Here is an 18,590-nt window from a genome sequence, read left to right as displayed (position 1 = left end):
TAATGATAATGGATATTTGGTAGTATCTGAAACAGCTATATGGACAGGTCATGAACTCAATTAAAAAGTAAACAAATTTTTTAATGTTTGTACAGAATTTTTCTTTAAACGTTTCGCAGGCATGTAGAAAGAAGTATGTTAACATAACATTCAATATTATATATTATATATATACTTTTTAAAAACAAAGTGTTTCGTTTAAAATTGTTTTGTAAAATTATAAAATTTAATATATAATTTGTCATTTGACTTTTTTTTAAATTTTTAATTATTTTATTTTATGGAGTATCTAGGTTTAAAAATCTAGGTTTAAAAACTGCTTTCGTGAATAAAATGAAGGGGTTTAATTCGTGTTTTTATTTGATATAAAATAAATTAATTTAGTACATAATATAATAATAAATAATACTACATAATAAAACTTGCAAATTGTCTCATATCAAACGAGCAAAAAAAATAACGATGACTAAATAATAATATTTAATAATAATAATATTTAATAATAATAACATTTTCTAACAATAATATTTTATAACAATTTCATCAGATTCAATAATAATATTTGTAAGTTGTCTCATATATAAAAACAAAACAGATCCCTCCTCGACAGTACATATAATTAAAAGATCTTCGTTTGTGAATCGAAAGATTCATATGAGTATCATACAAGATACAGTGTCAAAATAAAGTCCACCAGCTATAAATTTCTTAAATAAAATGATTGTAGTGATTAATTAGCAAATACTATAACACTATTTTAACAGGAACAAACCCCGATAGCTAAAATAGGTCCATCCTCGTCAATATGCAAGTTAACACTCGTGGTCTCTTAAATCCAGCCCCAGCATATTAATAATTATTATTATTAATTTGTTAAGATTAATTAACGACTATTACCGAGATACACAGTAAAAATTAACTATATACAACTCTCAACATTAATGTTTACCAAGTTTAAGCAATTTCTGTAATGTTTACAAAACTAAATTATTATGAAAAATTTAGAGCATTCAATACATATAAAACAATAACTGTAATAGTTTTAGAGTTCCGAGTACACTTTATTCGCCAATTCGTGATTTTGTAATTAAAGCCAACTACCTAAACGAATATAACACTAGAATCACAAAAATCATTTAAACCATCATTCCACGAAGTAATTATCTTGGATAAGCAAGTTGTCCTGAGATGAAAGTAATTGTATGTCATTTAAGTCGAAAGTTCATTAATATATCTGATATCCATAATAAAAAGTTTTTTTTAGTTTTCCTTTGTTTTGTTTTAACAAAACATATTATCATTCTCAGATAAACTAAGATATGCTAAGTAATAGCAGTAATATGCTTTTTTAAACCACTATTATAGCGTATGTATCAAGTATTGCACTATAAAAGGAAAAATTGCCTTTTAATATAATGTAATTACTTTAATATAATTTTTCACTAATATAATCCATGCTCATTTAATTCAATAATTTTGTTACAATTCTGTTAACTTATAATTCTTTATAGATACAACAAGGAATAATATTTTAATACTATTAATGTTATCTCTTAAAAGATTTTCTAAACATCAATTATGTGGCAAAAATAAGCTACATAATTCTACTTGAAAGTTATGTATGGAAAAGGTCTTATGAAAAATTTTTCTATTGAACACTTAGATTTCTGTTCATTATTTCGCACCTCTGCACCACATAAAAAGCATACGTATACCATAAAAAGTAGTCTGTAAAAAATAATGAATTTAGATATAAATGTACTAGAAGAGGACTAAATATGTGCATTTTTATATGAATATATAAGAATAACCACACCAAAGTAAATATCTTTTAAACTTAGGCACAAATAAAATACACCAAACTGGTAATAAAAGTAGAAAATTGACAATTGTGATATGATTGTATGTATGAGATACCTTTCGGTCATAACCGTCTTTATAGCATGTCACTAGATGGCGCAATTCTTACTCTCCTTAGAACTATTTTTCTAAACAAATAAGAGCTTAACAAATAAGAACAAAATCTAACTAAAGAACATTTTTCAAAATATGATCTAAATATTTGTTTTAATGAAGTATATATGTAATGAATATTTTCAACGTTTTTAACATTTTTTTACAACATACAACATAATATTTGAAAAATTGTTTAATATCAAAAAATATAAAACATATAAGAAATGAACAATGTCTATGAAAAGTATAAATTTCAATAAATGACTGAATTAGTTAATTAGATGGTACAGGCAATATTTTTAATATTTTTATATAAAAATACTCAGTTCGTATACTAAATATGTCAATGGCTAGTGTTTTATTCCACACTTCATCGAATTTATTGAATACTGTGATTTGTTTCTTCAAGTGATTTTTATTTTAAAATATTGAAGTTTCTTTTTCTATACATTATATTAAACTGTGTGTCTGTAGAAAATTAAACCTTCTTAATTAAACTATATATATATCGTACATTGGTATATTTAAATTTCAATAGACCTGTAGCAGTTAACGTTTTTCACACTTTGCTTAATTTAATTATTTTTTTTTTTGTTTTGAATTTGGCTTTGTGATATACGTAACTTATATTACTTGACTTTATAAGACTGATTTCGTCATTATTAAAATCATAAAACGGTCTGACGTAGCTCCAACCGGTGCTGTATGTGACTTTAGTATTCAATAACTTAAATGAGCTATGATTACAAAAAAGAAAAGAGAGAATAGAATTATAAAATCGTGTTGGTCGCATTGGTGCTAAGAGTATGGAACGTCCTGCAATTGGATTGTCATAAAACCAAGTCTTCAACTTATAAAGATTCTTGCACCTTGCTTCAACATAAACGGATATGTTTTTAGGTATTTATTATCTTTTATACATTTTTATTTATTTTTTTATTAACACAATAAATAAAGATGCTGCAGTCGTCTTATAAGGCAATATCTACAAAGGAATGCTATAAAATTGACAAGCAGCCATTAAACACTTTGGCATCAATTCTTGGTAAAAAATAACAAAAGATAAAATACCATAAAATAAAATAAAACTAAATAAAACTTAAGGAACGAAAAAATATATTTACTTATGTATATATATATATGTAACAAAATAAAAGAAGTCCAAAAGAACAAAAGCTAATAAATTTTTATAATACTACGAAATCATAAAACCGACGCCACTGTTGACTTAAATAATATAAAACATAAAATAAAAATAAAATATTGAGATAAAAAAAAAAAAAACTTTATAGTGCAAATGAGTAAAATGCGTATATTACGGGTACGACCGAGTATATTGGAGAATAACTGAGAAATTTAAATTAAAAGGTGTGATATTTACAATTTGTGCATACTATAGAGATACTGAAGCCCATCGTATAATAATAAAAAAAACAACAAGGATGCCTTACAAAATGTCTTTATTAGTTTACAGTTTTAACAATTCAAATAATTCGAACAATTCAAGTGATTCAAACGATCGTTGTTTCTAATGATGAATTTTGTGGGAAAAATGATGTACTCATATAGTTTGTAACAAGTTTTACTAACTAAGAAAAATTGCTAAATAATCTAGAGAGAAAAAAAATGTATCTAGAGAAAAGCCAAAGAATTGAAATTTGTTGCGCATCATTGTAAGACAAAATTGGGCTGCCTACTGTATTTATTTTATTAATGCGATCAAATGCTTTTATGCTTTAATATTTAATAAAAACAAAATAATAAAAATATAACACATTCATTTTTATATATGTATATTCATTTACAACTTTATTATTATTTTTTTAATATTTTTTTTACTCTTTTTCAAAACAAGATCGATCAGTTTTTGTGTTTCTGTTTGATTCAACAATGATTTTTGTTAATTTACACGTCATTCTGCAAATCTTCAGCTCATCAATAATGAGCAAGCAAACCTCAGAGTCAGTCTCTGTCGCTAGCTCTACCTCTGCTTCTGTCCGCCTCTGTTCCAGTGTCAGTTTTAGTTTTGTATTCAAAGTCAACTTCAACTTGGCAGTAGGTAAACGCTAAGAGGATCAAGTTGAAAAGTTATAGTGGCAGTTAAAGTGACAAACTCACTTTCACAAACAATGGGCGTTAGATGCTTGTAGATATGGAAAGATCAATGATAATGGTTAGGCAGCAAAAGATACTCATTGTCGCCACTTTTGTCAACCAAAATTTTATGATTTGTCATTCTGTCTTAATATGCCAGAAATTTATGTTTACATAGCAAGTTATGATTTTTAAAGAAATGTAATTCACATATCACATATCACACATCGTTCCACATCCAACCACAACGCATTCACTATAAAAACTAAAGTAAAAAATAAAATTTCACGCTCAAAGATATAGCGATTTTTTTTTATTACTTTTACGGCGTGAGAAATACCGCGGGCAAAGAAAAGAAATTTTTTTTCTATCACTCTTAAGCTATTAAAAATCTTAACTAAAAATGCGTAAAATACTTAAATTTCATGAAAAGCTTAAATATTTATATATTTTATTAAAAATATAAAATATTTTTATATGAACTTTACATTTTATATTTCAATAATTTGTATTTTGGTTGAGTTTTAAAATGATTTTTAAAATTGAAATAGACAAATAGTAATTAAAATTAATAGTTTAAATTTTTAATAAACCAACTACTGATCAATCATATAGGGATTTTCAAAAATTCTCGAATACCCATCAACAGTGGTTTATGAAAATTCCAAGGCTTGAACTTAAATCCTCCCTAATTTGAAATGCAGACTCACGTTTTAGACACTTGAACCAACGCCGTACTGGCTTGTGTTTGAATGTTGTTGTTATTTCAATATCAAATTTTATTATATTAACAACAATCCTATGGTCTTAATTATGTATGAAGGTATTATATTTAATATCATTCACAAACAGCCGACGTATCACTAAATCAAACAGAGAATTAGCGATCCAAACTGCTTATAAGTTGTAAAAAGTAGCTATGTAAGACATTGGACGCATCAAGTCTTCAACACATACACGGATGCTTTTTTTTTGCATTTTAGCCATTTGTTTGATAATAACTTCATACATCGCCATACATTTAGGTCAATCGGTTATCAGATTCATCATCATTTTCTATAGATCTGTTCTGAGAACTACAACTATTAACAATTATACGTTGTAAGAAGAAGCTGAAAAAAATAAAACATTTTAAGTACACTATAAACGCGTAATTTTATTTGAATGCGGACACTATGCAAGACATAGGGTGTATGAAATCCATATATACACGCATAACATATCCTTTATAATATTTTAATCATTTGTTTGAAAATATATTCAAAAATCGGTATGCGTTTATGTCAATCGATTTTCAGATTCATCTTCCTTTTTCTGAGTACATCTTCGGTGTAAAATGGATATATTTCCAGCAGGAAAGCGCATAGATAGCATTTATATTAAAATTGACTTAATAATTGTTATTGTTCGTTTTTTTTTGTTTTTATAAATTTAAGCGCTATTTCTTTTTCATTAAATAAGACCAGGAAACTATCGCATCCGAATCAAAAAATGATATTGTGCAACGGACGATGTTACCGAAAAAGGAATGTAAATGGAACAACCTTGTTTCTCTACTTCTAATTTCTAGAAATCGAAGAAGAAAAATGAAGTATCAGCTATTGTTGGCCCATGCGTTATTTGACGGACCAAAATTTTGTCGAAATGTTTATTTTGAATCAAAAGTTTGACTGACCATGGCTTCAGCATATCTTTCAATACTTTTTTTCATTACTAACTCACATTATTTTTAACGCTAAAGTGAAATATATTTTAAAGAGAGTAGCTATTGACAGTTGTTGTCGTCTAAACTATTACAAACGGTGGTCCTTGACTTCTTGTAGCCAATGAAATATTAAAACTTTCGCACTATCTCTCTATAGGTTAGGTTGCTGGGACCATTCGACGACGCACTTAGACCATGAGGTCCATTCGGATACCCCTAAGAATTTGATACTCTTTATAAGTAATTACAAAATTTGTATTGTTTAATTAGTAAAATTTTCTAAATACAAAAGACGATATTGTTTGCATTCAATTGTCAATTATCAAACCCAATTAGTTGCAGTTCAATTGGGCCACTATTTATATAGATTTATTGAGTTAGATTCAAATGTTTCAATAAACTCCTAACCAACATTGTTTTTGTTTTTTTATTCAATATTCTAATAAAATTTTTTTTGATATAAAATTTTTATTATGACATAAAAACTGACTTTTTGACATAAAAAGAGATTAGAGATATTTATTAAGTATAAAACTGATCAAAAAAAATGTTAAAAATGTAGTATATATATAAACATACTATTTTGTGTTGCACGTACACTAAGTATAAATATAAGTGTAATAATTGTATATGTATAAAGTATAAATATACTTTAAATACCAATAAACTATCAAAAATGTATTGCACAAAAATTAAATTTATAAAAAATTATATAAAAAATATGTGTAAAAAAATATATATATAAAATAAAAAATATATATAAAAAATAAATATATAAAAAATCAAATAACTTACCCAAAACGGCCTTTCAATAATAGTAAATAATAAATATTCCACGGAGGTCAGTGAGTTTGTTCATTTTATTTTTCATTTTAATTTAATATATTGTAAAAAAATAAAAGTACCAAACCAAAAAATAAAATAAAAAAAAAATAAAATGGCGAATAAAAATGTCAACCAATCAATTTTAATTGTTTGCTTACTTAATTTGAAAATGTATCTCAAATATTGAATTTGGACACTGCAACAATTTCCGTGCATTTCTGTATGTAATTTTTTTTTTAAATCAATTTTAATTTTATTTATTCGTATCTGTCGCATTAATTATGATTTGTTAAATAAGCAAAAATATTTCGAGCGTTTAATGTTGTAAATACGCTTTTACACGCACGTTTATTCAAGTGCAAATGTAAACAAAAATTACACAAAAAAAAAAACAAATTAAATGAAAAATAATTTAAGGTCTCAATTAATATATAACAAAATAAATTATTTTAAAGTAGGCGTTAATTTGACACTCCAATTACTTTAAGTGGGTTGTAATTTATGTACAATAATACAAAAAAAATTTATGAATAAAAAAATAAATGAACAAAATTAAAAAAGGAATAAAAATATTAATTGTCCTTGCGGAAAATAATTGAAAAATATTTGAATAAAAATTAGAAAGCAAATAATGAAATCACATAATAAAAATAAAATACATTGCCAATCATTATATTTTTAATATCAAATAAGATAAAAAAGTTTTAATTTTTTTTTTTTATAATTTATTGTTTTAATGACCAAATATTTTTAATAATAATTTTATGTTTTTATATGTTTTTTTATATATATATTTCATATATATATATTTTTTATATATGTATTTTTTTATATATATTTGTTTTTCCAGGATTTTATTTAAACCGATATTTCGACTATAATCTATAGTCATCATCAGGGTCATCATAGCCAAAATATCGGTTAAAATAAAATCTGTTAAAAACAAATAAAAACTTTTTTTTTGATTTTCAACACAAGATACATAAGATATTTTTAAGGATCATTTTGAGTTATAATTTTTTTTTTCATTTATTTTTGGATTAGTTTTAAAAAATTTTAAAAGATCTATAATTAAAATTTATATTTTTTATATTATAAAAATTAAATATAAAATTATATAAATTGAAATAAATGATTTTTTCTCAGAAGACTTTCTATACAAGAAATGGTAATATAAATGCCAACAATCTTATAAAACTTTTGAAAAAGACTTTGAAATACTACTAGCACTGATAGAAGTATTTTTTACTTTAGAATTAAAATCGGTTAAATTTTTTTTATTTTAATATGATTATTATATTTATGTTATTTAAATTAACTTACCTTTAGAATCTGTAAAATTAAAGAAAAAAAAATAATTAAAAATTTATTTAATTCTTAATTAAACAAAAAGACTTTTATGTATAATATATATATAATTATATATTTATATGTATATATGTATTAATTCGCTATATGTATAATAACGAAATTTTTTTATTACGTTGGTACAAATATTAAATAATTAATATCACTAATATTTAAACTATATGTAATTAATTTTTTTTTTTTCTAAAATCTTAAGACAATTCAAGTTAATGTTTTGAAATTTATTGTTACTCTATACTCTATATAAATAAAATTTAATATATGTAGAAATCATACATTTCTTTTAAATTGAAATTGATATAAGTAATCATATACAAGACTTAAAAGATCTTTTTTAGACAACTGCTTCGAAAGAATTCGTGTAAAACATTATCAATTAATATCTTAATTAAAATTTTATAAGACTCATAGTTTCAATACTTTAAACGATCTAATTATTTTTGTAAAGAGAAAATAATTGTAATATTACTAATCATTTTCCAATCTGATTATATCATAATGCCGTCGGCATTTTCCAAAAAAATTTTCTCAAATATGAGAGATATATCCTTTTGTCTCAAACATACTTCGTTATTATTGAAATCTAAAATGATTTAACACAGAAAGCAAGCACATGCTTTAGTGAATCATCAGGTTACAGTGATTATGAGGTATGTAGGGTGTGTAAATGGGTGCATCCAATATAATACTTCATAATACAAATATGGTCTTATGGCCCCTCTCCGTGATGGCATATATTGCGCAACAAAAACAGAAATATTGTAGGTGCTACTATGAGCTCTGTAATCAATTGTGATTTAGAGCTCTCTCTCTCGTAACACACAACTTACACTCCATAGTTTGTTTATCCTTTCTATGTTTTAGTATGTCGCAGAAACATAGACGCGGTATCATAAAATGATGATGGTGCACTGGGAGAAAAGATCTTTGTAATATCTTTAGTACTCTAATTTGTATTTGTAATTTGTATTATAAGGTTGGTCACTTACTTTAGTGCAGAAAATCAGCGGCATCGATGTTATATAGAATGTATAAACATGGATCTGTGTTAGGAACCGATTGGGAATATTATAGAAAAATCATAAAAAAGTCAAAGGTCATACCTAAATCAATCAACGAAAACTATATGAAGAATTTATTCAACAGCTGGCATAGTTTTATTAATTGTCGATGAGGTCTACTACAAATGCCAGCACTTGATGGGTCATACTTTAAAGACGACAAAATAAGTTTTAATTTGATTTGTATGTATTTTATTTATTTGCCCTGGATAATTTAAACATTTTATAAAGGTAAAAAATGTGAAAATGAAATATCTTTTTATGTATAGGTTAGTGAAATGGAATAATGTCGATGTTGAAATACGTAGTTTTTATTAACAAATAATAAAGTTTTTTATTTGTGAAATAATTTGAATTCAGCATTACTTAAACTTTTAATTGAGATAATATTTGTTTTTGAAATTTTGAAAAATATATATAAAATACTAATATACAATATAAACATGTGGAGATATGTATGTCAAAGAGGCTTTTGATGAAAGGGTTCCGTTCTTCATGCGGTAAATTCCCAGCCGCAAATCTTTGCTTCTACCGTTTGATGTTCTGAACTTTGTAAATAAATATTAACGAGAATGAATTAGTACAAATCGAAGGTCGGCGTTACTAATTAATCATTAGTAAAATAAATTTCTATAAAAATTTCGGCAGCTATAAAAGATTTTCTGATGCACCTGGACAAAGCTTAAAGTTTCAGAAAAAAAAAAATCGAAAAATTACAAAAAGTTTATATGAAATTAAAAATGAATTAAAAAATAAAAGGAAACTTGTTTACAAAACTTTTGTTGGCAAAGCAATTTATTTAGTAGTAGTGACAAATTTGTTGTTTGACGTCTCTTATGTAAATTTTCAGACATATTGACAGATCGTGAATAACTGTTAAAATAAATAGTAGCGGCAAAATATCAAAAGTCGTTACATATTCAAAAGAATTCATGTATTTTGTTTAAAACGCGAAGTGTTGGTTTCTATTTATTACTAAAAAAATAAAACAAAAAAAAACAAAAATAAAAAAAAAACAAAAATAAAAAAATAAAAAGTTCGAATTTTATGTTTTTATTTAAAACAATTTAAAACATATTAAAATACCAAAATATCTATATGCAAATAAACTAAACATCAAAAAAAAAAAACAAAAATTTATAATAAAATAGCAAAAATTCAAGATCAGCAAAGATAAGGCATGTGTTTTTAGCAATTGTGCAAATAAAGTTGTTTTGCGATATAAAATCCATACAATATGTGTACATAAATATGTATGTATTAACTGCTTTGAGTTGAAAATCTAAAATATATCCAAGCAAATCACACGTCAAAATAAAAATTATTGCTCATTTCATTGCCTACAAATTACATAAAAATTTTTTTTTTCTTTTGTGCAGAAATCAAAATGACTGACATTTTTTTACGGCCCTATTTGGGTAGCAATTTTTGAGTTATGGCATATCAATTGCTGCCTATTTGAGAGATAACAAAAAGGGCGCCTTGTCATGTTAAGCACATACTTCAGTTTTAATTGTTGTTAAATTCTTTGCCACAGCAAATCGTTCATGTTAACACGCAAACTACGCGACAACCAAAAACCAACAACCAACAGCCGATAACCGATGTCTAACAACATAACAAATCGTTTCACAAAACAACAACAAAATAGTAAAGATGGTTTTCCAAAACAAAAAAAAAACAAAAACAAAAAAAAAACTATTAAACATAAGAAAAAAATCCCGCAAATGTGCGGCGGACACTTTTTGGTGGTAGTTGGTCGCAGTAACAATAACAGTAATAATAACATTAATAATAGAAGCTTCTCATAGCATAAGACCGAAAAGTCACGGTCTCATGCCCAACAGACATGTCAAAATTATTTATTACATTTTATGAACAGAGATACGAACAGAGATACGAACAGAGATATGCATAGCTATTGTATACAATAGCAAGAATGGCAACAATAAAAGAAGCACCAAACAACCACTATCATAACATCATAACTAACATCAATAAGCACAACACCAATGGTGACAATAAAAGTTAAAACTGCAAACAACAACAACAACAAATTTATTTAAAATAGCTACCACAGCCAAGCAACGTATAACAGGCAGGATATCATTTACAAAATGTAGGGAAAATGTGGAAGAAAATAATTTAATAATAAGGCAAAAGAGGGTTGGGGCCGCTTAGAGAGTTTAGTGTACTCAAGTACAATACAATAAAAATATTGATATATAAAAAAAAAACATATGCTTAATATGGTGTCCGTCAAAATTCGGCGCACGGCGCTGTAGCAGAATATTACAACAAATACAATAACCACAGCTAAAGCAGCCACTAGTGGCAGCAACATGTAAGCCGCATGTGCTTGGTTTAACATATAATGCTAAAACGTGCAAATCATATAAACACGCATACGCCACGTTGTTTCATATTTAACATGTACCTCATTTTGGTGCTTGCTTCGTTGCTTGTCGTCATCAACAAGGTTTGTTGCTTTTACTGTTGCCTGTACCATGAGATACCATTGTCATCATTTTCGCACTGTTAGTATAACTGCTAATGTGGTTGTAGTTGTTGCTGCTGCTGTTGATATTTTTTCATACGATTGTCCATGCGTTTCTCGTTTGTTTTGTTTGTTTATTTGCTTGACAGTTACGAGATTGCGCGCTGTCACTTTCATTTAACTTTTCAAATTTTGTATGTTGTATATTTGGAAGTGACATTGTGGAAGCTAAATGCTAACTGCACAGCTATACACTCGTTCACACATTAACATAACTGTATAAACAAATATGGTTGATGTTAAGGGTGTTTTGGTTGTTGCTTCCTTTTCTGTTTTTGTTCTTTTTTTTTGTGTTGTGTAACTTACTTTGCACTCTCCATTTGTGCTACATTTTTGTGCTGTTAGCTGCTTTAAGGCCTAAAATGTTAAAATGTATGTGTAAAATGTCCTTTGGGTTTATTGAATTGCTTTAAATTCTATGCTAGGCACAAGGTTACAGAGACAAAATTCTGATATGTATTACGATTAGCATAAAATAGAGGAAGGACATGTCGCAAATATGGCAATTTTTGTGTCTATCTGATTTTCAGATTTTAGTTAAAAATTCAAAAATCCTGAAAAATATTTTGTGAACTTTTTAAAATTTAAAAAATTTTAAAGTTTATAAATTATTTTGTGATTTTTAGTAATTTTTAAAGGACTTATATAAAATCATAATTAACTATAATTATATAATTATAATTAATAACTATAATGCTTAACTTATTATAATAGCTTTATAAATTAATATGTTATTATAATAATATAATAACTTGTAATAAATTATTTATTATATTATAATTAGTTATAATGTAATGTATTATTATTTATATTTTATTAAAATACATATTTATATATATTATATACATTATTTTTTAACTTATGCATTTTTTAAATTTACAATATAAAATTACAATAATATAATACATAAATATGATTATTATAATACATTAATAAAATAAAAAAATAGAGAGGTTTTGAAAAATAGTGAACTACAGCAACAAAAATTATTTTTATATTATTTTAAATTATTGAAAATAAAAATAATAATATATTATAATATAATAATAATTTTTTATTTTAAAATTTTGATTAATTGTAAGTGCTTTAAAAATTACTAAGAACAAGAATCCCAAAACAATTTTTAAACTATAATGTTAAAATTTGATGACTAGTGTTATATACTTATATACATATACGTCGTTTTACAAATATGTAATTTAAGTTTATTCAACATATTTTTAAATTTTTAAAAAGCTATATATCAATATAACTGATTCGAGCTGTATTGTCAGGTACTGAGATATATTATTAATAATGCTTTTTTGGGAATTTAACTAAACTTAAATAAATAAAAAAAAAAAATTTTAAATAGTTAAAATAAAATAAAAAAGAATTGTATGCTATTAATGTCATTCGAATGTCTCGATTAAAACGCAATCTTAAAGTGCCATATTCAAGCACTTTTTCAAGTAGTTGAGGTTATATATCGACAATAACTCTGCAAATGTGGGATAATAACATTATCCCACATTTGTAAATCCCATAGGATTTACTCCAGAGGGTTTACATTAAATGATTATGAAGACGAATTGATTTGGTCATGAGTGTTTTCTAATTTTCTGAATCATCTGATTGTCACACGATCTGTGGCATGTTGTACCATCTTGTTAAAACTAAAACTGTTAGTATTAGATAGAGTTAGATAATCAGTTTTATGTGTGCTTCTAATAAAATTAATTACCTCTATTAATGGGTTTCAAACTTCCTAAAAGTAAATCATTAAAAAACAAAACAAACAAATAAAAAGCCGTTTTATGAAACAAAGCCTATGAATATGTGCATAATATTTCGTACACAGAACTAATACTTACCATAAATCATACTAGTGATAATTTTGCTTTAGTAATGAATATCATAAAGAATCATATATCGATCAGATATATAATTCAGATATATACAAAAATGTTAGAATATCTATATTGAAGACTATTCACCAAGAAAGAAATAGTGTTCTAAGGAGCAAAATATATGAACATATCCAAAACTTTTCGTTCCCAAAATTGGTACTGAAATAATCAGTGATCATTTTGCTTACATATTGAGTAACAGAAAATTCTATATTGTAGACTTATTCTATGCACCAGGAAAAAAACTAAGTTCAAGGGAGTAAGGTATATGGACATGTGCCAAATTTTGTGTACCTAAAACTGTTACTTAAATGATCACAGATTATTCAGCTTACATAATGAAGATCATATAACTCTAGGTATATTAAAGATTTTCTTTATATACCACAAAATATATGATGTTCCACGGAACAAAGTCTGGACAAAGGCGTCAAAGTTCTATATTGACGACTTATTCTATATACCAGGAAAGATATTAAGTTCAAAGGAGCAAGGAAAAAATTTAAATGATCAGTCATCATTCTGCTTACATAATTATATATATAATGTAAGCAGAATCAGTAATCATTCTGCTTGCACAATTAATATCAGAAAGTGCTATATATTATAGATATCAGGAAAGATATAAAGTTCAAAAGAGCAAGGCATATAAACATATTTTATATTGAGGATAATCTCTATGCATTAGGAAAGAATTGAAAAAATTGAAAAAATATATATAGAAAAAATATATAAAAGAGTCAATGCTTTCATTTACTATTTTAGTCATGATCACAAAATGTGTGAGGAATATAGCGAGGTTCATCTTATCCAATATGCACTTATATTGTAGCTTGCATGAATATTACTAATTTTAAAACAAATTAATTTTTTAAAATTGTTTAAAATCAAAACAAAATACTTTTGCTGTCATAATTTTTAAGTATAACAAAAACATTATAATTATATATCTGTTTTTATAATTATAATTGAATTAATTTTTAATAACTTTTGTCATAAAAGCCATCATTTTGTCACCTTTAATGAGTGTCGTTTAATTCTTAATGTTTTTAATTTGTTGTAAAATAAAAACTTTTGAAATTTTCGACAACAATTGTTGCACAAAACATTTCTGATGTCAAATTGTTATTAATTTTTAAATTATACAGAAAATTAAAATATGAACAAAGGCCGAAGTAGGAGTTGAAATACATAAATTTCACTCATATTGAAAAGATGTTCTTTGAAAATAAATAAAAAAAAAACATATTTTTATAATAAAATATTATTAAATTGTGTTAAATTGTGTGTTGTTGTTTTATTTTAATCGCGATGAAATGTAATAAAATTTGGAAACGGACATCGAACATCGAACACCGAACAGCGAAGAGCAAATTAAATATTCATTGTTTATTGGAACTCCTCTTATAAATTAAAGCAATTTTGGATAAATTTTGGTTTTGTGGGGACTTTCGAATGAAATGTCAACTTTATAAATTTTTTTCTTTTACTTAAATTTGCATAAAATTTGTTTAAAAATTTATAGTAAAATTTCCGAGATGAAATAATATTTCGAATATAGTTAAAAGCGTTTCTAAATACTTCAGTTCCAAGCTTTTTATTTTCTTGTTTTTTAATTTTATTTGAATTTATTTATTAATTTCGGTACAGATAATTTTTATGTTTCAAACAGAAGCCGCGGCGCCAGATTTTGGTAGTTTTATATAATAAATTTTTGTTTCTTTATTTTGTTTTAGCGCAGATTTATGAAATGAATTTGTTGATATATGCACAATGGAGGCAAAAAATTTTAACTTCAAATTAAATCAGCAACTCACAGAAAACGTTCGAATCTTAATGAAAACCGATAAATTCTCGTTTCTGATTTGAACTTGGTTAACACTTTGCAGTATCGGGTTTTGTGCATTTTCTGTATATTAGCACATTTTCAAAAAATAAAACAAACACAAAATAAACACAAAATAACCACAAAAAAAACCACAGAAAAACAGCAAAAATTAAAATAAACTTCATTCGATTCTAAAATTTAAATAAATATTAAATTTATAAAAGTAAATTAAAAATGTATAAATAAAAAAATTTTTTTATTGCGAAAAAATCTGTCGTTATTTGCATTTTATTTTACATATTTTGCTGATAACTTACATTTTTTGTGAAACCATAATGTTTCATTAATATTAATTCTAAAATTAAATTTTGGTTTTTTTTGTTTAATGGTTAAGTTAAGAACAACCCAGACCTCACCGGGTTGCAACTCAAAATCATCTTATATAAATATTTATTTTATAGATTCTTATTAGTATGTAAAATAGGACAATTTTTATATTTTTATTTGCGAATGCTACAATAATTTATTAACTTAGAATTTAAATTTGACAAATATATAATTTTTTTCTATAGAATTATATGTAAAATATATTTATAAAAATAATTATTCGATTTTTATTCTATTTCTAGACTGAGCTGCGTTCATGCGCGGCGTGTGGAGAGCCAATCTCGGATAGGTTTTTTCTCGAGGTTGGCGGTTGTTCATGGCATGCCACCTGCCTAAGGTGTTGCATTTGTCTGTGTCCTTTGGATCGACAGCAATCATGTTATATACGAGAAAGACAAGTCTATTGCAAAGCAGATTATAGCAAGTAAGTAAATTATAATAAAATTAATATATATATTATCTTTTTGGTTTGACCAGAACACTCAATCAATAAACCAAAAGTAAAAGAATGTCAGAATTAATAAAATTAACGAATTGAAGTTAACTTGAGTTTACAGTTAAAACACCTTTGAAAATCTTTCTCCTCCTTTAAGTCCTCAGTTAAGAAAGAGAGGTTCTATCACTAAATTTGATTGAAATCAGTGTTTCTTTTATCTTCTTTTCCCTTGTCTTCTCTTCTCTTCTCTTCTCTTCTCTTCTCTTCTCTTCTCTTCTCTTCTCTTCTCTTCTCTTCTCTTCTCTTCTCTTTTCTTTTCTTTTCTTTTCTCTTTTTTCTTTCCTTTTGTTTTCTTTTCTTTTCTTTTCTTTTCTTTTATTTTATTTTATTTTATTTACTTTTCTTATCTTCTCTTCATTTGCTATCTCTTCTCTTTCCCTGAATCCTGTGCTAAAAGAAAAAAGAATTATCAAGCTTTCACTATAGTGTAGATGCCAGCCTTAATAAGAAAGCTGTCTACAATCCATCATAATTTTTTTGTTTTCGTTTTAGTTCTTTGTTAAGAAAAAAATAAAATTCAGAAAACTGAATTACTGCAGATGTCCAGCATTAGCAAAGAAGCTAGCAACATTTTTTCTTAATTCTTTTTATTCCTTTGAGTCCGCTTTTAACTGAAAAGAGAAAAACTATAAAGCTTTCACTTAGAGTGTAGATCTTTAGCTTTTGCAAGAAATCTGACTACAATTTATCATAATTCTTTTTTTTTAATAGAGAAAGAGACTAATTCTGTTAAGAGAAACTAAAATTTTGAATATTCCCTTTCAAAAATTCTAAAGTAATGGACGCTTAAGGAGTTTATATGGAATATATCAAGATTTTATTCTTAAATTCAACCTAAGCTAAATTGTTATTATTGAAAGGTAACTCGTACTGTGACCTAAGGAATTATTGTATCCTCTCCATAGATTTAGAGTATTTCACTGAAAACAATTTTCTAAAAAACATTAAACTAACGTACCTACTTTACTAAGTTTTATTTTTTGATCCAATATATGACAAACACCTAAATATATTCGTCATTTGCTCATGAGTGTAGAATAAGATATTAGCACATATTTTGCGATATCATAATCCTACCTCAATAACATACAAGTAGCATAAAAACAAATCTCCAGTTATGAGAGGTGAGAGGTTAGTCTATAGAAACCTGTTAAAACTCTTATAAATTCTTTTTATTTAATTTCAATAATTCCTTAAATCGATACAGATGAAAAATCTAATAATTCCCATGAGTTGTTTTTATTTATAATAATTGCGGAATACCATTAAGTCGATTTAAGCGGAAAGTTTTTATAAGTAATTTTAATTGCGATAGTTCTAACAAATTGTTCCAGCATAACTTTTTCTGTTTTTCAATTGCTTTCCAAAATCTGTAGAAAAAACCAAATCTTCCTTACCGACGGAGTTGTGCCGTGTCTACAAGTATTAAGTTTGCTAACGTTGAATTTAAATTACTCATAGCTTTATATTAATATATAATTTACACAGAATATAATACACAGAATTAGACTGCTATGTTTACTGGTATTCATTAATTCCAATAACTTCCACCCCTCTTACATACTAGACTGTAAATTCATCTTAGTATTTCTTATACTGCCATAGTCGAATAAAATTAAAAAAGAAAAAAACAAATTTTATTAATGTATATTAGAAGTTGGTATCAATTCTAACATATATATGTCGATGTTAACAGGTTATGTCTTTGGTCATAGCCTAAATTCAATTTATAAAACTTTAAGCAATTTCTAATTTAAAACGATATAATTGAGATAGCAAAGAAATTCTCCATTGTTAGCGGTTCCATATTAATTTTTGGCGCCGTCTGGCAATCAGTTTACAACATCTGTTTGCTAATATAGTGAAATTGTTAATTAAATACAAATTAACAATGACAACGTTTTTTTAGGATTCTGCAGAAAATATAGGCGAATGACTAGATGAGGTAATTGGAATATGATGTCAGAATGAACCTATTGGAAAAGGTTTATTGCATTCACGTGATGCTTAAGAAATGAGTTCAATACTTAATTTACTTATTACATTACAGATCCTGAATGTAAATCACTATTATTAAACTTATATTTTTAGTACATTAATATATTTATTATTACTTAATAATTGTTTTGGAATGACAACTATCCGTGGAATGCCTGCCCATTTCATTGACATTCACTTCCATACAACCTCTAAGACAAACTTGGATCTTTACGAGCAATAACGTAGACTTTCTCAATAATTCTTAGTGCTGTTGAACGTCTATACCGTGGTTCATCTTCAATGATTGTACGCCCACGTTTAAACTCTAAGACCCATCGATGCATGGATGGAAATAAGGGAACAGATTCTTTTGTAAATTTACCATTTTTGTATAAATTTATGCTGTTAATAACCTTTTAAATCAAAGAACTTCGATGTTCGTCA

The 18,590-nt window shown here is 25.8% G+C and overlaps 1 protein-coding gene across 2 annotated transcripts in view; it reads left to right on the top strand.

Moving 5' to 3' along the window:
- LOC119672767 (LIM/homeobox protein Awh) overlaps positions 1 to 18,590 on the top strand; it is a 75,866-nt gene that overhangs the window by 45,060 nt on the left and 12,216 nt on the right. For both annotated transcript variants that reach the window (XM_038083895.1, XM_038083894.1), the window contains exon 2: positions 15,913 to 16,094. In XM_038083895.1, the coding sequence (XP_037939823.1) occupies positions 15,913 to 16,094 (182 nt within the window). The remainder of the gene's footprint in view (positions 1 to 15,912; positions 16,095 to 18,590) is intronic.

This window comes from Teleopsis dalmanni, chromosome 1 (genome assembly GCF_002237135.1).
Source record: "Teleopsis dalmanni isolate 2A chromosome 1, ASM223713v2, whole genome shotgun sequence".
Taxonomy (NCBI): Eukaryota; Metazoa; Arthropoda; class Insecta; order Diptera; family Diopsidae; genus Teleopsis; species Teleopsis dalmanni.
Note: the sequence above shows the minus strand (reverse complement) of the source record. Positions and strands in the feature narration are given on the sequence as shown.